This window comes from Cyprinus carpio, chromosome B15 (assembly GCF_018340385.1).
Source record: "Cyprinus carpio isolate SPL01 chromosome B15, ASM1834038v1, whole genome shotgun sequence".
In the NCBI taxonomy this organism is placed as follows: domain Eukaryota; kingdom Metazoa; phylum Chordata; class Actinopteri; order Cypriniformes; family Cyprinidae; genus Cyprinus; species Cyprinus carpio.
The window spans coordinates 2613-26600 of NC_056611.1; the positions used below are offsets into that span (position 1 = coordinate 2613).

A 23988-nucleotide genomic window follows, 5' to 3' on the forward strand; every position below is an offset into this window, starting at 1 on the left:
CCACTGTGACGCGTAGCATCCTCGTTGTGTCGGCGTGAATTGTGAATACGTCTGTAAACAATATTCCCCCATCATAGACCAAACATGCTGGCGCTGACATTATGGTATCTGTCATCTAACATAAACCATGTCTGGTCGACTCGTGGTGAGGATAGACACAATTTGTTCAAGATAGAAGCGTTGCTATATAGGTTTGCACGTACGCAAAATGTTATGTGTTTCGTAATATCTTCAGTCTATTATTCCGCCAGCAGAACCGTTAACTTCAGAGCTTATCAATAATCCTGTCTTTCATAATTTACCCCAGGGCCCATTTTTGTTATTGGGTTTCGGTAACCATGCACCTAATATTGGACTGGTCCCAGCGGGAGTCATCGAGCGATTCGGGACTCGAACCTGCCAAGCGTCTATGTGAATTACTGCTTTCTTCTTGCCAGTTCCCCATGGTCAGCTGAAGTCTTCTCCGAGCATGTCCGTGGCTCTGGACCCTAAGACATCCCTAAGAGCAACTTCAAGTTCGCCTTTATGCTCAAAGCCCCTGATCCACAGAGATTATGACTGTTTGCTCCATGATGGAAACCAGTCACCTACCAACGTGCCTGCAGATGTGGGTGTAGGAAGCAGTCTTGTCATCAAAAGAGTAAGAGTGATTACCAAGCTTCACCTATGTGCACATTTTTTCTCTTGCTGTCCTTACCCCTACGCAGAGAAATTATGGACACTGGGAACTGGCTTGTTTGGGCTGGCCGGGGTAAGATGGCGCGGAAGCTGGAAGAAGAGTGGAGGCGCTGGCTTAGAGAGGTTGAAAAATTTAATTCGCATCTTATCTCCTTGATTGCCAAAAATATTCAATTCCCAGTTCGCACTCTGCGAGGCAAGTTTTGATTCCACTGCAGCAGGGAGCTGGTCCAGAACCACACTCCTTCCCACCTATTTCCAGGTGGTGGTATAGCCCCTCATCCAAGTGGGATATTGAGATTATTGAGCCTCAAGAGAGGTCCTAACATGCAATCAGCCTGATCCATGGTAAGCCCTCGCCCTCCGGGTGTGGCCCCTTGTCTGTGCTCCCCTAAAGTCCGTTGGATGTCCTAAATCTCTGCCTGCTCCGTGTGTGCCATAGAACAAGGTGAGCCAAGCGGGCCCATCCGTCGCAGTTCTCTGTCTCGCACCTTTGTGGCGTCAAACTGACGAGAGGTCAGTAGGGAGCGATTGCAGTCAGGAAGTGAGAGAGGTGAGATTGAGTCAATCAGGAGATTAAGACACACACTGGGAGGTGCCTGTAACTGACAACCAGCCTACCCAGCCCCCCCCCCCACCACCACCACCACCACTCCCCCCAGTTGGGTTTCATCTCTGGATTGTTGTTCTTTCATCCTGGCAAGCAGGGGCACTCACCTTAAGCCCTTAATGTCATGTTTCCCCAAAATGCAGATGGCACTTGGGATAATGAACTTTAGTCTTACCCGCTCCTACAGATGGTGGCCATCACCCCAAAGCATGTTCAGTATCCTGAGCACCATCAGCTTTGATTCTTCCCACACTTTGTTTAATCCCTTTGTAGTATGGTGTTGTTCCTTGCCAGTGTGTTTCAGTCTTGAGCCATATTCTTCACTGTGTAATCCAGTTCTGCCTGTCCTCAAGTTAAGCCTGGTTGTTCTTGTATTTTCTGGTACCCTTGTGGTATGTTTTTGTTTTCCTCTGTTTGATCGGAAGCTACAGGTTTTCCTCCTGTTTGTTTGGTCGTCGTTGTTGTGTTGGGGATTTTTAGGTTATTAATTCTTCGGATAGCCGTGGTTGGGCCTCCAGTTAAGAATATTTTTATTCTTTTAAAGAGGTAAAGGCCCTTGGCTCTTTTGGGCTCGGCGTGCTGCGATCAGGCTTAACTGACAGGAGGTTAGCTCAGTAAGTAATTTCCACACGCTTAGAGCACCAGAGACCCAGGTTCAGTCCCTGCCTAAAGCAGGCTTTAGGACTTGCGTTTTGGGGTAGGCATTACAGTTTCCATAGGAATTAAGTGTTATTTGTATATATATATATTGTCTATAATTCTATCCACCATTTTTAGTCATTATCTTAACTGCTTCATAAACATGCCGTCACATAATGCCTTTAACAAAAATCATTGAGTTAGTGTACAAATAAAAAAATTATATTTGCATGTACACATACGGTACAAAATTACATAACCACCCGGAATAACTGTAGGCAAATTGAGGTATAGCACATTCCTTACAACAGATTTAAGTATAAAAAAAACACTTTGACAATTTTTAATACGTTGAGGAGTTCTCGCTGTATGATGATCTGATGTTCACTACTGTAATAAATATGAATGGACTGTGACCTAATTAGGTCAAGTTACTAATTTAAAGTCAGATGATTTACTAGTAATTCAGGAACTACGGAGGTGTAGACCTGATGTAAAAAAAATATTAAGAATAATAATAATTGAAAGCGTTTGTTAAGCATAAGACATGAAACATGACAAAAAAGGAATGATCTGAATACTTTCTGAATCCACTGTATATAATTATGAGTCTACTTTTTTGGCTACTTTTAAACAAGTCAACAACCTTCTTACTTAAAGTACCAAATGAATAATTTGTTTTGAAATTTAGGTCAGTACTTGTTAGAAGCCCTTAGAAAATAAAATCTCTTCTAATACAAATCTTTTTAAGGACCTCTGCATTTTAAATATGAAAGCAGGATGTACATTTAACTAGGGCAGATGTATGAGAAATTGGTATCAGTTTCATTATCAGCCATGGCTGCTACAGTCTCTCTTGGGGACTGCAATAACAACAGTGGCCAACTGAATTACTTTGCAATTTCATCAGGATTGTTTACGGAGGTCTGATTTAAGATTGGCGTTGAGAAAGATCTTAGCCTTGTTTGGAGGTATTTGTCTGAGACTTCTCTCCTGCAGAGAGCAGCTTCAAAGATGAGCACCTCCAAGGCTTAATGAAACAGGATGGTCCCCAGAAGGCCCCCCCCCTTCCACAGCACCAGGTGTTCTCCTCCTTAATGATCTCATACAGCAGTGCGAACTTCATCGTCTCTTCTGTATTAATAATGCTGGGCGATGACTGGGCTCCAGCTTTTAGTTGAATAGTAGAGCAGTGTGTGCTCATCAACCTTGACATGCGTCTACAGATGTGGTTTGAGCTGGGCCGATAGGATGGAAGCTATAGTATTTGTTACTTTCCCATATTGGGGAACATTTGCATGGGACGGTAGGACTCTACAGTATTAGATATGATAGAAAAATGTAGATACAATATTTTTGTTATACATCATTCTCATTAAAAACCATTTGTTTGTTTAAGGACTATAAAACGTTATACACATTAGGGATATAGCAGTTTCCCATGACAGAGTTGAAATTATTGACCTTGATTTTAACCCAGTATGTGTAAACATAAATACTATGTTTAAGCAAATCACTTCTGAGCAACCATCACTGTAATATCCCGCTACAGTCCAGCAAACATTTGCTTGTACTTTCCTGCTTCCCTGTGTCTTGCGTGGCATTGAATTTATATGCAGCATTAACAGATAGAAGTCCTAGATGCCTAGACTAGATCAACGGCTGTCCCATAAACACGCCCTTAATATGACTTTTGACGTGACCAAAAGCTGCACTTTCATTGACAGCAATACTTCTTTTTGAAGTGAGATTCAGCCATTACCGCACGAATTAGGGGTGCTGAGGGTGCTGCAGCACCATTGGAGTGTAGCCCATGAAAAAATGGGGGTGCTGGGGTGCTGTGTTAAAAATAAATTGAATATGAACAATATGTAATAAGAAAATAAATAATATTAATTTTATTAATTTGTATAATTCATTAAAATTAATTGAAAAAAGTAGCCGAAGCTTACAATGACAAGAAACAACAGTTAAAATATGAGTTAAGTTTAATCAGATTACTGTGGGAAGTCGTTTCAACTGATTTAACTTATTAAACTAACTTAAAAAATAATTTGTTGCCATGATTTTTGGATTATATTATAACATGTAACATGTCTCTGCCATACCAAAAAAAAGAATTAACAACAATTTCTACAGACAGCAGAGAGAAAGAGCGAGAGCGAGGTCTACTTCAGCAGGCAACAAATCTTACATTTTCAATCTGTAGCACTTATTTTGATCTTTAACGTCAGGTCTTTGAATGCTTAAGGTTGATTCAATATTACTCTTAATGAAAAACATACACACACACAACATCAGCAATGCTACAATGACAATGTCGCTTATATTAAACCATGAAACGTTTATGAACAGAACAAATAAGGACCAGTGGCGTAGCAAAAGTCGTTACTCTAATGCAGGCGTATGCAGGTTGCATATGGGGCCTGGGCAGTTTGGAGGGACCTGCCGAGCTTGGGGCAACTTTTAATTGAAACAAGGGAACAAATAGAGCCCTGCATGGGCCCTGCCCTTGTTTCAAAAGCTTATGAGAATTTTCGGCCCGAGTCCGACTGGATCCCATGTCTTTTTTTTCTGTCTCTCTCTTTCCCATTACACAGCTATAGTAGTATAGTAATAATTCAGTTTTTGTTTTTAATGGCAAAGTAGTCTCTTTTTTTGTTGTTGTTGTTTGTTTTGTTTCTTTATTAAGTTAATTTAGAAATATGTTTGGAACATTTTATGTTTGTTAAATTGAAGTTTTTGTTTTTTTAAAGGAATGACCGAGCGGCAGCGGCAGACAGTGAGTTGAGCATTATGTTTGATCAATTTAGCCTTTTATAAAACCAACACAACTTGCCTAAAATAAACAGACATAAAACACTTCAGCGTTTCACAGTCATTTGTGTGGAGAGAGGACGCTAAAGCGCGCTTTGCAGGACATGGAGGCACCAGGGCGATCACTTGCATTTTTTTTTTTAAATAACAGTGGAAACTTAAAAATACGCCATCATTTTTTCTCATAAAGGTAAGAGTATGCATCATTCGAAACTGCAAAGGGTCTACTTGTATTTGTGTGTGAACTCACAATATCAACAGAAACTTGTGCTTTTGTAAAATCAATAAATCAAACAGGATGCACTTTCTTTCGTCTTGGTCTTGAGCAGGAGTGCTTCACTGACATGATAAATATATCTATAGAATGCTTTAAATTACTATTTTAAAACCAAATAATTCAAATGAAAAACAAAAACTCTTTCATTATGTAAGTAAAGATGCATTTCTCTCTAAAGGCACGTGCAATGGGGAGATGGCTCCTCCTTGGACAATCATTCTTGTCACGTTACCCCAATCTACACCACCACCACCCCCTAACCCCCCTTTCTCCCAAAAATACGTTCCCACGGCCATGGGTTCAGGCCACTGAATTCTTTGGATTGAGACATTTTTATAACTGCAAAGACCGTTTCTGTTCGAATGTGCCACAATTTTTTCATTGCTGATATTGTGTGACTGTGTGCTGACACTGTTTAACAATAGAGAATGGGAATGTGTTGTCACAGCGGCAATGCATTTTGGGAATTTAGGTCACGGGAGCTACAGCAGAGACTGGATAATATAGTGAATGTAGACTTTTGATATTATTTAATGTTTATATGATCAGTGGCGGTTTGTGAGTTTTAAAATAGAGGAGGCACACCAACATCCATCCCTTCTTAAAAGTCTGTGTTAAAAGAGAGCTGATTATTATTTGCTTAACCACTTTAAAATGGCTTTTTGGTTGCTTTTAGTCTGCATCCATCCCTTCTTAAAAGTCTGTGTTAAAAGAGAGCTGCCTGTTGTGCTATTTAATTAAGCCAACTGCTGTACATCCATCCCTTCTTAAAAGTCTGTGTTAAAAGAGAGCTGCCTGTTGTGCTATTTAATTAAGCCAACTGCTGTAGCCTATATCTAGCTTAGGCGTGTTTTCCCTTTTTTTATTTGTATATATACTGTTGGAATGACAGCTTGGTAAATCTGTTGCCGATCAAATATTTAATATCGCTACTCGCCAATATACTGCTTTTGCTATGGTGATTTGCGTGCACTCTGTGCTCCATTGCATGACCTAAAACATGGCAGAATCCCACGTGGTGTGACATAGATTCCCATTCTCTATAGTGAGGTAGACAACTATTACTGAAGATTTTTTTTCTTTTTTCTCAGTGCTTCACGTGACTTTTTCCTGTAATGCTCATGTTTCATATAATTGTAATTTCCTTTGTAGGTGTTGACTTTCATTGCATCTTCATTGCAGCTTAAAAAATCTTTAAAAAAAAAAAGAAAGAAAGAAAGAAAAAAGAAAATAAGAAGAAAAAGGAGATTCCAAAGCAGGAGTTGGCCGAAAGTTGATATTGTTTTGCATTTTCAGCTGTCCGGAATGACAGGAATAAGAAGAAAAAGGAGATTCCAAAGCAGGAGTTGGCCGAAAGTTATGAGCTGACAGCAGAACTAGAGACAATCATTGAGAAGATACGGAAAGCTCACCAAGAGACATTTCCTTCACTCTGCCAGCTGGGCAAGTACACCACGGTGAGTCACTCTCACTCATTTAAAGCGCTCATACTGTGGCACCAAGAAGTATGCTGAAGTCACACCAGCATGCGGGTCAGAGGTCTCATACATTAGTGCTTTTGTTGAAAATAGTGCAGAAATAAGAGGTGCTTGAAATAACAGTGCAAAAGAAAATAGGAATACGTAGGGAGAAAAATACTGTCAACAAATATCTATCATATACAAATGTTCAGACTCAGCATTACCTTTGTTGAACACATACAAATAATATGCTTTTAGCCCCCCACCCCCACCCCCCCATACTCCCATCATTAATCTTTCATTACACTTGTGAGAACTCTATTTTATAATTCAGACTGACATGTAGATACTGCAAAGTCCCTGACATGTAAACACTAGATGTAGGGGAGTGTTGTCTGAATGACAGCCGCTCCAGATGAGAATTATTATGATTTTATTGACAGCAAGTGTATGCTCCATGTGGAGATAGCTGGCAGCTGCAGTGTGTGTAAATATAGCATTAGTTCAGTGTGAGGTGGCTTAGATTGACGTGACTGCTCCATTAACAGAGCTCTTAATGGGAGATCAGGGCAGCAGTGTATTGTGGGCAACCATGGTTGGTGCTCACAAAAAACTTGTCTTTTAATAAAAGACTGTTTCTTTGTTCTGAATGTTGGTGTGTGGGTTTTGTTGTTGGCAATTCTCAGTAAAGGGCACTATTTTTACTAGAATTTCAGTACTTTTTTGTACTGAGTAAGTGAAATAAAGGTGAAGTGACATGTGGCCAAGTATGGTGACCCATACACAGAATTTGTGCTCTGCATTTAACCCATCCAAGTGCACACACACAGTAGTGAACACACACACACACACACACACACACACACACACACACACACACACACACACACACTGTGAACACACATCCAGAGCACTGTGCAGCCATATTGCTGCGGTGCCCGAGGTACAGTTGGGGGTTCGGTGCCTTGCTCAAGGGTCTCACCTCAGTCGTGGTATTGAAAATGCTGCTACCAAGAATAAAGATGCTGGTTATGTAGGTAACTGAATTCTAGAGGCCACTGTCGCCTTTGGCTTCCTTAGTTGGGGAGGCTTAATTTCTAGCAATATTGTCGGTTTTGATTGTACAGACACTATTGCAAGAAAGCTGAACTGGATGATGTCATCACTGAATCATCAATGAACTGACTTTAACTTAAAAATTTTGTGATTGTTATTGTCCTCTTATATTATTAACAAACTATTTTCCTGTTTAAGCCGCTTTGACAATCTGTATTGTATAAAGCGCTATATAAATATAGGAGGCTTGACTTGACTGGAGTGATGAGTGTTGGTAGTACAGTCAACACACAAAAAAAATGTACACAAACACACACACACACACACACACACACACACAAACAAACACAAAAACAAGGTCTCAGCATAAAATGCTGCTACCAAGAATAAAGATGCTGGTTATGTAGGTAACTGAATTCTAGAGGCAGGTCTCAGCATGGATATGGATAGTTATAATGGATATTTGCTACTTTAGTCTGGTATGTTGAGAGCATATAAAAACAACGTGACACAGTAAGGGTGGCCAAATTATGATAAATATATACCACAGTGGCTCGGCACTCAGCCCTTTTCTTTTCTTGCGCATTCACAGAACTCAATAATACAGTTACTGCAAACTCATAGTACGAGATGCATCTACACTGACTTTGTAGAACCATGCAAAAATGCAAGGGGAGTCCATGCAGCAGCTGATCAAAAATGTGATCAAAACTGAGGTTCCTCTGAAACTCACCCAAAATGAGGAGACAGTGATAAGAGAGTGGCAACTTGGACTCCAGATAAGCAGAGGTGGACAGTAGTGAAGTATTTTTACTTTACTCAAGTAAATATAAAAAGTATCTGTAGTTTATCAGAGTGTTTTTCTTTGGAAAACTTTACTTCACTACATTCCAAAGCATAATACAATACATAAAACAAAACTACATTTCATAAATTAAATTTTTTTTTTTTTACCTTTAATAATTAATAACAACCTAAAAAACTAAAAAATGAACTAAAATAAAATTACTTTCTTGTACTAAAGTAAATCTTTGAATTACTTTTACTTAAGTAAGAAAGTAAAAGATGTGTAATGTAATTAAGTATTAAATGATATTTAATATGAAACTTAATGCAGTAAAAAATACAATATTATGCTTTAAATTAAAGTTTTCTAAAGAAAAAACTAATAAATTACTGACACTTCAAAAGTACTTTTACTGCAGAGTAAAAATACTTCACTACTGTCCGCCTCTGCAGATAAGGGTCAGTGAGCCCTTTAGCATCCCTAACCCTAACATTCAATAAGAATGGGGCGAAAATTACTAAATACATTTTTGAAAAGTGGAACTGAATAATAGTTTAATTAATTGCAGCCCTCTGACTGGCAGTTTTCTCTAACAATGAGAAAGAGCTGCAGAAGAGATTGCATCTCTGACAACCATAAGATTGAGTCCGGAGAACTTTAGGGGTCAGCGTCCTAACTACAGGGTGTATATAGGGTGAATTCAGGCAAAGTGTTAAACTTGTACTTTAGATACCCAGATGTTTTTGTTTGTTTATTTGTTTTGTTTATTGCCATTGTTAACTTTATGGTCCAGCTGTAATATTTTAGTTTGAATTCAGTTAATATAATATGTTATTTGGAAGGTACATACCAATAAACATTCTGAGATCATGAACTCCAAATAAATGTCTTTACCACAGTCAAGTAATGTGGGCAATCTCAAAATAAAATAAATATAATTTATGTTTATTTGGTTGTTTTTTTGTTTTTGCCACAAATTATCAAACAAACATATTCAACAACATATACCTTTCATGATGATGGAGTTCTTCTTTGAAGTTTAGCCACAATCATCAAGGTCATATAGCATTAGCCAAAACTATTAGTACAATTTAAAGAAACAGTGTCCCTTTAATTAAACATATTTGATATGCTATTAAAAAGTGTAAACCCAGTACAGTACAATCAAGCTTAAATGGCCCACTTTACCTGAATTCACCCTACCTATTTCTCAAGGGTCTGATACTTTGGCTATCCAATAATTTATATGTTTTGTCAAGAAACATCCCTCTGCTAGCTGAAACACTCCTGGCTCTGGGTTAGCGCTTGCAATTTTCCCCTGATGTTAAGATCAGAAAATCCTATAGACACAGAAGAACTCAATCAGAACTCCATAGCAGTGGAAAAATAAAAGCCACTTAGCATACCTTAGCAACCACATAGCAATGTCCCACAACCGCCCACAACCTCCCAGAATTGTGGTGATGAGTTTTGTGAAAATTAAAAAGTCTCGTGTATAATCATGCAATGATTCTGATGTGTATATTTTTATGTTAGCTTAGGAAGTAATTTCTGTTGGCATGATTTTCTGTCATTTTCTGTCATTTTGTACTGATAAAAGCTAAAGATGTTTAGATCTTTTCCTGTTTGCCTTACTCCCAAAACAGCACACATTATGCTGACTTAGAGGTGATGTTTGCCTGAACAGCAGCGAGGAGTGTTTAAACATGGCTTTAATCTGGATCAGGACTAATTATCCTCACTCCTCAGCCTGAGAGAAGTTCCTCATTATTACACACGATTGGTTCCCGACATGCTTTTATTAAGCAACAGAAAAGAAGCAGCGCTCTCTCAGATTTAGGTTAAAGCTCCAACTATGCCGTAAAAATATTCAAATCTCATCCTTCAGTGATTGAGGAGTTCACAGGCGGGTGAGAGAGATAGCTGTGCTTCCGTCCTACAATGAATAATGCTTTATTGACAATGATGGTTATGAGAAATGACCCTGGCAGATTTAAAGATCAAATAAAACAGTACTGATATGTGGCCTTCAGTCCAAGGAGGTGCTTTTGAGACGGCTGAATATTAGCTGCATAGGCACCATGTGCTCTTTTACATCACTGCGAGCCGCCACACCGCACCGTGATATTTGATGCCCGCACTTTTTGTGTGATTGATGCCCCTGCGTTCATTCTAACATTGGCAGCTTATATTCTAATGTCGCAAGTTGTCTAATTTGTTAGGATAAATCTTGCTAAATGAAATTAGAATTCCCTGGCCACTTCCTTGTTTGGCTCTATTGAATTATGACCATGTGGTAATTGACTGAGATTGGAAGAGAAATCAAACAGCATCGTCTTTGCCCCAGGGAGGAAGAAGACAAGTAGGTTTAATATCAAAGTCTGGCCACTTGTCTTTCTGTGGTTAGTTTGCCAATCATTGGTGAGGTCTCTCAGCAAAATGTGGCGCCACTCTCTTAGAGTGATTTAATGCCAGCTGTGATATGCTTCTCTCTGAAGCAGAGATCATATTTACTGATCTGAGCCCGAGACAATAGATTGCCTGCCCAGCGTTCACACAGAGCATCTCACAGCCTGCGGGTTTCAGTCCAGAGCGCAGGAAACCATCCTTTTTGATGAATGAGGCTAGTGACAGAATCGAACCCGGGGCCAGCATGAATGAACCTGGATATTTCTTTTTGTGATATCTCAGAATGAACAGAAAGCGATACTTTTAAACAGCATATAATTTTTCAAATATATTTAGAATGCTAGTTTATGTGAAATTTAATATGGCACATGGTCAGCATTTTGGATGTATGTTAGGTTGAATCTCATAAAAAATATTTCATGCCAAAATTAAAGGAATGGAAGGATTTTTTTTTTTTTTTTCAAATATATTTTTAAATGACTTTTCAGAATATACACATATGGTCAAAGTATATTTGCTGAAATTTGCTTCAAAATATATTTGCACAAGTATATTTTCTATATGCTACTGTAAGATTGGAGGTGTATTTTCTCACCCCTGAAATACATTTATGTATATTATTGTTTTATTATACATACATTATTGTTTTTATTATGTCATTTTCCCTACTGTAACAATGGTAAATAGAAACGTTGCCAGAAATAAAGTGTTTAAGTGCTCATATAAAATACAAGAGCATTATTCCTTTGTGTATCTTTCTGTTGATGTTGCTGCAGTGTGAAGATGGGTGGTCTGGAGTAGTGAGATGACTGACAATCATGATGCATGTTTAGACAAAAGATTTTGTTTTAACTCTGTGTATGTGTATGTCATCTGCAGAACTCCAGTGCGGACCACCGTGTGCGTTTGGATCTGGGTCTCTGGGATAAGTTCAGTGAACTGGCCACTAAGTGCATTATTAAAATCGTGGAGTTTGCCAAACGAGTTCCTGGTTTCACTGGACTCACTATCGCCGATCAGATCACACTGCTCAAAGCCGCCTGCCTCGACATATTGGTATGTACATGTGTGTGTGCTCGACTATCATGACAATCATGCAACCATACAATTTTATACACAACTAGGGCATAAAACAAATCTTAACTGTTTATTTTAAACATAATAAATATTAAATACTACATTTACATTTTATGTGTGTAATATTATTTACACTGAATATTATCTATTCATTGTTTGCTATATTTCAACACTGTTACAGGAATATTGGTAGATTGTTTGATTTTAGTTACTTTGTAGCAAAAACATTAAATGCACTATTATTAAATACACTAGAATAATATAAATAAAATTAAATAAAAAGGAAAAAATGCAGAATGGGTTACAGGATTCAAAGTAACTGAGTTTCAGATCTAGCTTAATTTAAGCCGTCACTCAGTAGGGGCTAGTTTTAATGTTTAAACGTTGGTTTGTAAATTACTGATACATTTTTCTTTACTTCCTATAATTAATAATGTAAATATTTTTCCCATAACTTTCATAGCAGGTATGAATGGGTGATTTTGATGAATACAGTAAACGCCTGGAATTGAATGTTTGGATTTTCTTTTTTCTGTCATCCTGGAGAAAATACTTTAACAATTATTTATACTATTGTAAAAGTGGCAAACTGAACATGAACAGAATTATTTTTTCATTTATCATTTAATGCAGGGTTTCTCAAATGCTAAACCTTTTCTGTCATGAGTACAACTTACTAATTAGAACTGTACATTTGCAATGCCTGGGACAACAGCGACCTCTATCGTCAAATCATGTTCATAGCTCAAGGCTTAGCTAAACGGCCAAATTATTTCATTTAATACCTGTGTTATACACCTTTTAAAACAGAATCAATTAATCAAATAAAAAAAGAATTCAGCAAAAAATACAGAAAAAAATTATAAATAAAAAAATAAAAATGGATCCATTTTTGAAAGAAAGTGTGCAGTCAGTTCAGAAACTGCTTCTACTTCAAAGACAGCAAAATACTGCAAGTAAAACTCTTTAGACTATATTAAGTATAATTTTATCGGCTTAAACAAACTATTAATTGATGTGGGCAATGTCAAGTCATGTCAACTTTCTTTACAAGCACAGATACTATTTGAACAAATTCTATCAAAAAACACACCCAGTATAATACAATAAAATAGAATGCATGAATTATGAAATGCGGTTTTACAAATGCTAGAGCTATGGTTTTCAAAGGAAAGATTGCTATCAAATAGCACACCTAGGTTCCTAACTGATGACGAAGAATTGACAGAGCAGTCATCAAATGTTAGACAGTGTTTTAGGTTATTACATGCAGAGGTTTTTGGTCTAATAATTAACACCTTTTTCAGAATTTAGCAGTAAGAAATTACTAGTCATCCAGTTTTTTGTATAGTTTTGAAAATTGGTATGCTTTCTTGGGCCATGAAGAAATATAGAGCTGAGTATCATCAGCATAACAGTGAAAGCTAACACTGTGTTTCCTGATGATATCTCCCAAGGGTAGCATGTAAAGCATGAAAAGCAACAGTCCTAGAACTGAGCCTTGTGGTACTCCATACTGCGCTTGGGATAGATGATACATCATCATTCACTGCTACGAATTGATTGACCATCAGATAAGTAAGATTTTAACCCTGCAAATGCAATTCCACTAATGCCAACATAATTTTCTAGTCATTCAAAAGAATTTTGTGGTCAATAGTGTCGAACACAGGGCTAAGATCCAGTAGCACTAATAGAGAGATACAACCATGATCGGATAATAAGAGCAGGTCATTTGTAACTCTGATGAGAGCAGTCTCAGTGCTATGATATTATCTAAATCCTGACAGGAAATCCTCAAAGATACGATTCTCTAAAAATGAACAAAATTGTGAGGATACTGCCTTTTCTAGTATCATTGACAGAAAAGGGAGCTTTCAGATCAGTCTCTAATTAACTAATTCTCTAGGATCAAGTTTTTGGTGAGATGCTTTATAACAGACAGTTTTAAGGTTTTTTGACAATGATTAATCCCTCCATGCAATGCAAAACACTTCTAGTTCTTCCTAGTGAACAGACACAGTCTTTGCAGTGTGATATCTAGGTGAAAGAGTCTCTATGTGTTGAGAATTAACTGATTTCTGTGACATGAGGTGGCTAGCAGACGGTCAGTTTAGCCAGTCTGCTTCCTGACCTGGGCCCCAGTTAGTCAAGTACAAACTCTAAGACTATGTGCCATATTTATAGAGAAAAAAGTGGCAACACCCCAGGAGGGATGAAGACCATCTCTTTTCAACAGGTCAGTTCTGCCCCAAAAACTTGTCTATTGTCTATGAGACTTATGTTATTCTGCGGGCACCACTTAGACATCCAGCCACTGAGTGACGATAGTCTTCTATGTGTCTCATCACCACAGTAAGCAGGGAGGGGACCAGAGCATATTACAGTGTCTGACATCATGCTTGCAAGCTCATATGCCTTTCTAATGTAATAACTTTTGTGTCTCTGGTCCCTGAGTGAGTTTGTTGTCACTGGTTGTGTTTTAAGTTTAGTTTGAACAAATTAGTAATGTCAATCTGTTTGATGTTTCAGTTGTTTTCCATGAGGTTAATTAATTAGTGAATTGTACAATTTGAGCTTAGATCATTTGTTTCTCATAGGTTTGTTGATGTAGTGTTTCAGCAGGTCAGTCACTGACGTCTAAAGTGTCACATCTGTTGGTGTTTTGTCCTGTAATAACATGATGTGCAGTAGTATTTCAGCCTGAAGCTCTTGTTTTCTCAGTAGACTGCAATGGTTACACTGTACTTTGTGTTTTCTGTGTAGAGTTCCAGACATTTCTTTGTTTGTTGTATGTGTGAGAGCTGAGTTGTCTTTACTGCAGTAATGAGACAGAAAGAGCGTGGTTGACACTCAGTGTGGAGATGATAGAGACAACGAGAGAGAGAGAAAATAGACCACCATCTGAGTGTAATTCCTTCATCTAACACACAATTAGTCCCACACATGTGTCATGGAAAACAGGATTTCCTTGATTCTTTGAAATATGAGTTTGATGTACAAGGAAAACATACTGCTCGCATACACTGCAGTTTTGCCATTCTTGTCTCTTGTATCATTCACGCTATCTTTATCTCACACAATACATTGCATCTCCTTTACAACAACATACTGTAAATAATTCCAACTAAATATTTAATGTCCTTTTTTATGGAGCCATGTAATAATTGTTAAGAAAATGAAACACACTGAACAAATATCTGTATAAATTGTTACATAAATGAAGCCCTATATGTGGAAAGAGGGTATAAATTGTTTTTAATACCAAAAATATTGCTGTTTTTTTGGTGCATAAAACCCTGACTGATATTATATAGTGAACATTAGTGAAAAATAAACTTATGACCCTTTTAAAAACAGTAAAGTCTTATACTTTGTCTGTCTGTCTGTCTGTCTGTCTCAAAGACACACACCATTTCCAGCTCCAAAGGTCAGAGTGTGTGTCCTGTGATAGCAACTCACCGTTTGTGTTGAGTTTGAGGAGGAGGATCAAACACGCCTCTGTGAGTGTGTGTGTGTGTAGAGTATAGAGAGAGAGCAGCCTGCTGTCAGCAGCAGTCATGTTTTATTCTGTTTAATCTTCTTGACAGTACCGCCAATCACTGTCAGCAAGCCACAGTTTGTTCTGTAGAACCATACTCTCACACACACACACACACACACACACACCATATACACTCCTGTTATACATATACACACGCAGAGGTAAATTGCATTTGCTCAGGTGTTTTTCATTCACATCATAATTAATTTTCTTATAACTATCAACTTTCGTGAGTGTTTCTCGTACAATTCCTTAAGAAAAATAAAAAGTCAAAAAACTAAATAAACAATCAAAAATAATAAAAAATAAAAAAAAGTTGAGACTACGTGAGGTTGTCATGAATTACTTGTACAGGCTGCCCTGTCTGTTTTCGACACACAAAAACTTAATAAAGTAATAAACACATTGAAAATAATGAACCATAAAAATAATGATCAGCACAATCAGAGTAATTTTTATTAAGCAAATCAAGAAGTGAATTACTCACCCACTGCTTTAAAACAGACATCTGTTGGGCATGACTGTAGGTGAATAAACAATGGAAGATGCACTTTATATTTAGTAAATCTTATTGAAAATAGAGGAATAAGCATTTTATGTTCTAAAATAAAGTAAAATAAATAAAATAAAATGTGGATGTAATATTAAGATGTATGTCCTACGGACATAAATGTAGATCTGAAGCATGGCATCAGCATTTTCATCTGACTATTTTTTTTTCTTTTGGTCCAGATTTCTGCAGTGAGTGGACGTAAAAAAGGGAAAATTTCCATTTATGCCACAATGGCATTAAAGACAATTAAATATATTTAAAGCCCACAATGTAGAAAATACAGAGATTTGTATTTCCATTCAGCCAAAAACTCCACGATTTTTGGGTCATTTTGCCCTGCCGAGATCTCATTTGTTATTTTTATTTACGGCAACCATTGCTTTTCATCACAAACATTTCTGTCTCTTATACTCATGTGCATACATTTTCAGCTTCCAGTGTCTCAGAAAGGTGATGCTCATCTTGGGTCAGTTTCCTCCAAATTATATGGCAGGCATGTGATACAGAGAAGTGAAGCTGATCTATAATAGGCAGTCTGAATTCCTTGGTCCATAGTTACAGTAATTTGATGCTTACTCTCTAGATACTACGTATCTGCACACGTTACACCCCTGACCAGGACACAATGACGTTCTCTGATGGTCTCACGCTGAACCGCACACAGATGCACAACGCTGGCTTCGGCCCGCTAACAGACCTGGTGTTCACCTTCGCCAACCAGCTCCTGCCCATCGAGATGGACGACACGGAGACAGGACTGCTGTCCGCCATCTGTCTCATCTCCGGAGGTGGGCGGCACCTGCACACACACTAGAACAGGGGTTGGCAACCTTTTTGTCATCATGTGCTGTTTTTAATTTTTACAGTTAATCACTGTGCCCCCACTGTGCCAAAATCCTTAAAGTTTGTTTTCAGGTTTAGAATTGAATATGGGCTATATTCACAAAACATTTTGTCTCACTACTAAGAGTTCTCCTGAATAGCAGTAAAAGTTCTTAGGTAAGAAAAAAGCTTCTTCACAACGCCGCTGAGATCAACTTATATTGATGAATGGGGAGAAATCTTAAGCTAAGTGAAAGGGGATAAGCTTGTTTCTATGGATGATACCAACAAGCTTACTGACTATACAGGTCCTTCTCAAAAAATTAGCATATTGTGATAAAAGTTCATTATTTTCCATAATGTAATGATAAAAATTAAACTTTCATATATTTTAGATTCATTGCACACCAACTGAAATATTTCAGGTCTTTTATTGTTTTAATACTGATGATTTTGGCATACAGCTCATGACACACCCAAAAAGTCCTATCTCAAAATATTAGCATATTTCATCCGACCAATAAAAGAAAGGTGTTTTTAATACAAAAAAGTCAGCTTTCAAATAATTATGTTCAGTTATGCACTCAATACTTGGTCGGGAATCCTTTCGCAGAAATGACTGCTTCAATGCGGCGTGGCATGGAGGCAATCAGCCTGTGGCACTGCTGAGGTGTTATGGAGGCCCAGGATGCTTCGATAGCGGCCTTAAGCTCATCCAGAGTGTTGGGTCTTGCGTCTCTCAACTTTCTCTTCACAATATCCCACAGATTCTCTATGGGGCTCAGGTCAGGAGAGTTGGCAGGCCAATTGAGCACAGTAATACCATGGTTAGTAAACCATTTACCAGTGGTTTTGGCACTGTGAGCAGGTGCCAGGTCGTGCTGAAAAACGAAATCTTCATCTCCATAAAGCTTTTCAGCAGATGGAAGCATGAAGTGCTCCAAAATCTCCTGATAGCTAGCTGCATTGACTCTGCCCTTGATAAAACACAGTGGACCAACACCAGCAGCTGACATGGCACCCCAGACCATCACTGACTGTGGGTACTTGACACTGGACTTCAGGCATTTTGGCATTTCCTTCTCCCCAGTCTTCCTCCAGACTCTGGCACCTTGATTTCCGAATGACATGCAAAATTTGCTTTCATCCGAAAAAAAAAGTACTTTGGACCACTGAGCAACAGTCCAGTGCTGCTTCTCTGTAGCCCAGGTTAGGCGCTTCTGCCGCTGTTTCTGGTTCAAAAGCACACGCCTGTGCACGGTGGCTCTGGATGTTTCTACTCCAGACTCAGTCCACTGCTTCCGCAGGTCCCCCAAGGTCTGGAATCGGTCCTTCTCCACAATCTTCCTCAGGGTCCGGTCACCACTTCTCGTTGTGCAGCATTTTTTGCCACACTTTTTCCTTCCCACAGACTTCCCACTGAGGTGCCTTGATACAGCACTCTGGGAACAGCCTATTCGTTCAGAAATTTCTTTCTGTGTCTTACCCTCTCGCTTGAGGGTGTCAATGATGGCCTTCTGGACAGCAGTCAGGTCGGCAGTCTTACCCATGATTGCGGTTTTGAGTAATGAACCAGGCTGGGAGTTTTTAAAAGCCTCAGGAATCTTTTGCAGGTGTTTAGAGTTAATTAGTTGATTCAGATGATTAGGTTAATAGCTCGTTTAGAGAACCTTTTCATGATATGCTAATTTTTTGAGATAGGAATCTGGGGTTTTCATGAGCTGTATGCCAAAATCATCAGTATTAAAACAATAAAAGACCTGAAATATTTCAGTTGGTGTGCAATGAATCTAAAATATATGAAAGTTTAATTTTTATCATTACATTATGGAAAATAATGGACTTTTATCACAATATGCTAATTTTTTGAGAAGGACCTGTACAGACACACGGTGACTGGCTGATAGGGGATGAGTCTCTGTCAGTGATTGAATTTATAGAAATATTGTAGAAGAAGGTATCATGTTGCCATATTGAAGTAAAGATTTTTCAATAACAATGTTGCCTTATTAAAATAAAAATGTAGGCTAAGTATCATTCATTTAAATCAAAAAATTTATGTTCACCTAATTGTTAGCCACTTACATGTCTGCATCTTGTAAACAATAATCAAATAAACATACAAGAATAATGGCTGATACTAAGATGTTATGTAAATGTGAAAGTAAACCAAAAATGAAAAACAAAAACAAACATAACACAAGAACAACTGTTACTTCTTGCATAACTTGTACATGAAAAGAAGGACATAATTAAATAATATGATTAAGGAAATTACTGTAAAATGTTTACACTCCAGGCAGATTGTGGCAACAGCCATTTTTTAGGATTGTTTGTGATTTGGTCTTGTTTGTGATTTCCTCAGTGACTAAGGAGTGTTTTTGAAAACCCCTAAGTTTTCACAGATGTAGGAGCTGGTTTTAGTACTAAAACACTGTGAAATGCTACTAGAGCAAACGTTTAGGAGTCCTAGGGCTGACACCCATTATTTTATTTTTTAGTTTCTCCTAAACTGGCAAGTTAGGAGCTCCTTCTAGCCTTAAGATGTTTTGTGAAAACGGCCCCAGATTTCAAATGTGACCCTACAGAACCCCATTGTGTGTATGTTGTGCATCACAGTCAATGTGATTTGAGGAATGTACTGTTTTGAGTATTTATGTGACTTTTGTGACCTAAATTGGAGGAATTTACTGTTGTAAACATTACTCTGCCGTAATTAAAGTGGATAGCTTTACACATGCATTTGTTGCAGAAACTTACATTCTTCCAAAACAGAAGCTATTTGCCTTATTAGAAGTCAATGTGTCATTAGAATGATTTTGAAACTGATAATTCAAGTTTTAAAAAATGGATACAGTTGCTTTAAGAGCAACAAATATGGTAGAACAGACTGAGCTGTCATTCACTAAATCTCACATCTGCGAAACTGGCTCAATTTATGTGATTCACAATGGAAGCATGTTTCTTCTGCCTTTATCTGCAGTCTGCTTTCAGCAACTCATAATGCACTTTGGTTGCACAAACAGTTTGTCATAACTGTAGGTACACACATTCCATAGGTTGCTAACCCCTGCATTAGAAGCACTAGTACAGGGGTGTCCAATCCTGCTCCTGGAGGGCCACTGTCCTGTAGAAATTACCTCCAAGCTCATTTAAACACAGCAGAACCCAATAAGCAAGGTCTTACTAGGAATACTAGAAACATCCAGAGAGTTGTTTTGAGGCTAAAGTTGGAGCTAAAATTTGTCAGCTAGTGTGAGTGAAAAACACATGTGACATTTACAGAGCATAATTTTTTTTTTTTTATTTTTTTGCTGCATTGGTCATGGAAATAAAAGGACACAGTTTAGATGCAACAGCAAAAGTTTTAACTTCTAATGTAATTGTAGTTTGGAAAACCCAGACAACCTACTACATGGTTTGCAAAATGCATGGAGAAATATCTTACATACTGCATACTATTTCAAAAACTAGAGCTAGTGCAGAATGTGAATGCATCCAGTGAGTCAGCGAGTGATAACAATGCCCTCCTGTGCTCATGGGAGTTAATTCATCATTGAGCACGGCACATTTAGAGGGTTCATATTCTGTTCAACAGCATTCTGAGGGATGGACTGGTTTGTGAAAACTTATTAATTTATAATGTCTCTGATCATATGCTGCATCTCTGGCTGTCTCTAGATCGTCAGGATTTGGAAGAGCCTTCAAAAGTAGACCAACTCCAGGAACCCCTGCTAGAGGCTCTGAAAATCTATGTGCGAAAGCGCAGACCCAGCAAACCACACATGTTCCCCAAGACCCTCATGAAGATCACAGACCTGCGCAGCATCAGTGCTAAAGGTTAGCATGAACGCTGATTCTTCATATAGGTCAACACTGGGGCATACTAGAGAAACTTCAGTGATGCTGAACTTTCAAAGTACCATAACTGGCATAGTCATTAGTGAACAGCTTTCCTCGAATCTTTAGATGCGTTTTATAAAATATGGGTAAATGGCTGATTAAAATTGAGGTAAAGGTCTGATTCTTAATCCTGGACTCCCAGTCCTAAATATGTGGTCTTATAAGTAGTTGTTTTTAACCCTAAAGCACTATGTAATTTCAGTCCTTTCACAGTTAGTTTGCGATTCATTTACCTATACGCTTTGGAGTGCCTTGCAACAATATAATAATTTAAATTATAATGGGTAATATTTTTAATAAAAAATAAATAAATAAAAATATTTTGTGCTAACCCTGTTACATCCAAAATATATCAAAGTTTTTTCTTTGTGCTAATATATAATATATAAGTGTAAACATAATTAATGATAAAGACTTTCATTTCAAAATCTTCACCCTCCAGAGTCGAGGATAATTAATTTCAGAATAGTAGCCATTATAAAATTGATCATTATTCCTTCCAAAGCTGCTTCCTTATTACTTATTGTAATTTCTTTCTTGCTTTTGAATGTAATGTTTTTTTCTCAAATGAGAGAACCTCGTTGTCATCTGTTTGACTTCTACTTGATATCATTTTTTAAACCAGTATTAAAATATCTCCTCAAAACACAAAGTGCGTGGATTGCATGTAAATGCATGTTAGAGAATGATATTTTAATAAAAAAAAGACCCACAAGAGGTGCCTACAGCAAAATAGATGGAGCTCTCATTGACTGTTTCCTGCAGGTGCAGAGCGAGTGATCTCTCTGAAGATGGAGATCCCTGGATCAATGCCTCCCCTCATCCAGGAGATGCTGGAGAACTCGGAGGGTCAGGACGGGCAGAACTCCTCAGAGCGGAGCGGCACGGACAAAAACAGCACCAGCTCCACGGCGCCCAAACCCCCAGCCCCCTCCCCGGAGACCACAGATGGGGCCACTTCCTCCAGCGAGGAGCCCTAGAACGTGAAACCTCAGACTGTGAGACGTTGCTTTGGACAGAAACTGGTAGTCTGGAGGCCGATCTCTCCAGTGTGTTGGATTTCTGGTTGATTTCGATCCGTTTCCTGCTTTAAGAACAGATTACGGCTGGTGTATAATCAAAAACATCTTGGAAGAATCAAGTCCTACAGTATCATAGGACTGAATCACACACACACCCTGAATCAGACGCCCTCCTGTGACAGATGTGAAGCTCCTCAGGTCTCCTGTATGGATTCTTCATGTGCATGATAAGCTGTTACTTTTTATTAATTGATTTTCACACTTTCTCTCTCATTCAACCTGATGCTTTCATTGTACATATCATTGTATGTTTCTGTGATGCATTTGTTGGTGCTTTTTACATTGTCTAACATGCTCATTTAAAAAAGAGCTGAAGTCCTATAAAATACACTTATGTAGAATGTTTTTGCAAATAGACAGTATGGAACTCTAATATTTTGCATTGGTTTGTATATTTAAAGCTGCCGCAAATCTGATTTCTTTTTATTTATTTTTTTTAAATCAATCTCTATGTTCACTTGTCTATGTAGGGTCTGGTGAACTCATATACACACTAATAGTGCACTCTATCAGTAATCATGATTTCAGGCCTTCGTGTGGAAGAAATCTTTAGTAATTGACTGCTCTCTTTCATACTCACCCTCACGTTGCTCTAAAACTGTATGCTTAGTAGCTCCAAAGAAAGTTTGACAGCTGAGCATACATATAAACACTTTTAAAGTATTGGAGCATCAGTAAGCAGTCCATTCACCTAATGCACTATATTCCATGTCTTTGGACATTATACAGCAGCTTTGTGTTAGGAACAGACACAGACACCAGCATAGCAAGAGTTTTATATCAACAGAGTGCTGCAGAAAAAAAATAAAAAATCCAATTAGCATTTTGGATTTTTTATTTTTTGAATGGGTTAAAACGATCTGAAACAAGCTCAAGATATTTTCACGTTTTATTGCACAGCAGGAAATGTATTACTAAGACAGATTTTGCATGTCTTAAAAAGTCTGTTGCTAGCAAGTGGTTAGTGAGACTACAAACATCACAAACAATCATCACATCAAGCTCAGTGGTGGTGACATCAATAGCCTGATTCTTCAGAATTCTTTTGTGCAAATTATTTTGATAAAATATTAAGCATGAAAACCAAACATGAATCAACTTTGGGTTTTGTCACAGAGCTTTTATCTGCAATAATCCAAAAGATGCCAGTGGAAAAATCCTATTGGCTTTTTTGTCAGGGTAATGCGCACTTGGTAATGCTTACTTGTCTTACAAAGTTGTCTTACAAAATTACATCATCCCTGCAGCACTCTATTTTCAGTCAGTTTCTATCACAAAGCTGTCATAGTCTATCAGAAGACTTGGAAAATAGCACACAAGTCATATGGACTACTTGTGTGCTACATTTATGGTGATCTTTTACAGCCTCATTCCCTGTTCACTGCATGGAAGAGAGCAACAAGGACTTTCTTCAAATCTCCTTTAAGGACATAAAGAAAGTCATACAGGTTTAAAGGACATGAGGAAGAGTAAAAACAACAAACCTTTGATTTGAACCGTGTTTAAAGCAGTAAAACTGTCCCATCTGGGTGAAATTGCTAGCCATATCATATGCTGTGTGTTTTGAGATCCATGCGAATGGCAGAGACTGGTTCACGCAAACGCACATTGATGATTCTGGTCACTTGGCCCTGAATCAAACTCCTTTGCATAAGTGTCTTTTTTGCAGTAAATCAATGGGACTTTGCAATTCTTTACACTGCGACTTACAAGCCAGTTGTGCTGCAGTGAGCACATTGTACATTCATCTCTGTGTGCACTCATTAGGGAACCTTTTTTTTGTGTACATAATTTTTCCCCCTATTATTATTATTATTTTTGTGTTTTCAAGTGAAACAAGGTGTTTTTTTTTTTGTTGTTGTTTTTTTTTCACAGACAGGGTGATCTGATGGCCTTCAGCTCTGATCAGTAAGCTGTAGCTCTGTTCTCTGAGGAGCTTAATTTAAACTGATCCTGAGTTTGTAAAATACCTCTTACTGAAACACAAGTGTCGCTGGATTACTGTTTTTACAACGGGACACTGTCTTTGGATGATTAATGATCAAATTCAGTGCTATGTTTCTTAGAAAGTGAAATATAAAGGTTTCAGGTGCCGGCTGTTTGTCTGCTTGTAAAGCAGTTTGTCTGCATAAAGACATTTTAGTTTTTAAACTCTCATTGCACTTATAAACTGCCCTCCTGAGAGTACAGGAGACAGATGTAACTCTCATATTATTTTTCATGAATTGCTGTCCTTATTTTACATTTATGTTCCTTGTGTGTGTGGATAATTTT

The 23988-nt window shown here is 38.0% G+C and overlaps 1 protein-coding gene across 1 annotated transcript; it reads left to right on the forward strand.

The window, feature by feature from the left end:
* The first annotated feature begins 469 nt into the window (after nt 1–469).
* LOC109062425 (retinoic acid receptor beta-like) lies at nt 470–21663 on the forward strand. Its single transcript, XM_042740174.1, has 8 exons — nt 470–640; nt 708–751; nt 1625–1680; nt 6318–6478; nt 11613–11789; nt 16491–16695; nt 20411–20569; nt 21398–21663. The coding sequence occupies exons 1-8, from the start codon at nt 470–472 to the stop codon at nt 21610–21612; spliced, it is 1188 nt and encodes a 395-aa protein (XP_042596108.1). The 3' UTR covers nt 21613–21663.
* The last annotated feature ends 2325 nt before the right edge of the window (nt 21664–23988 follow it).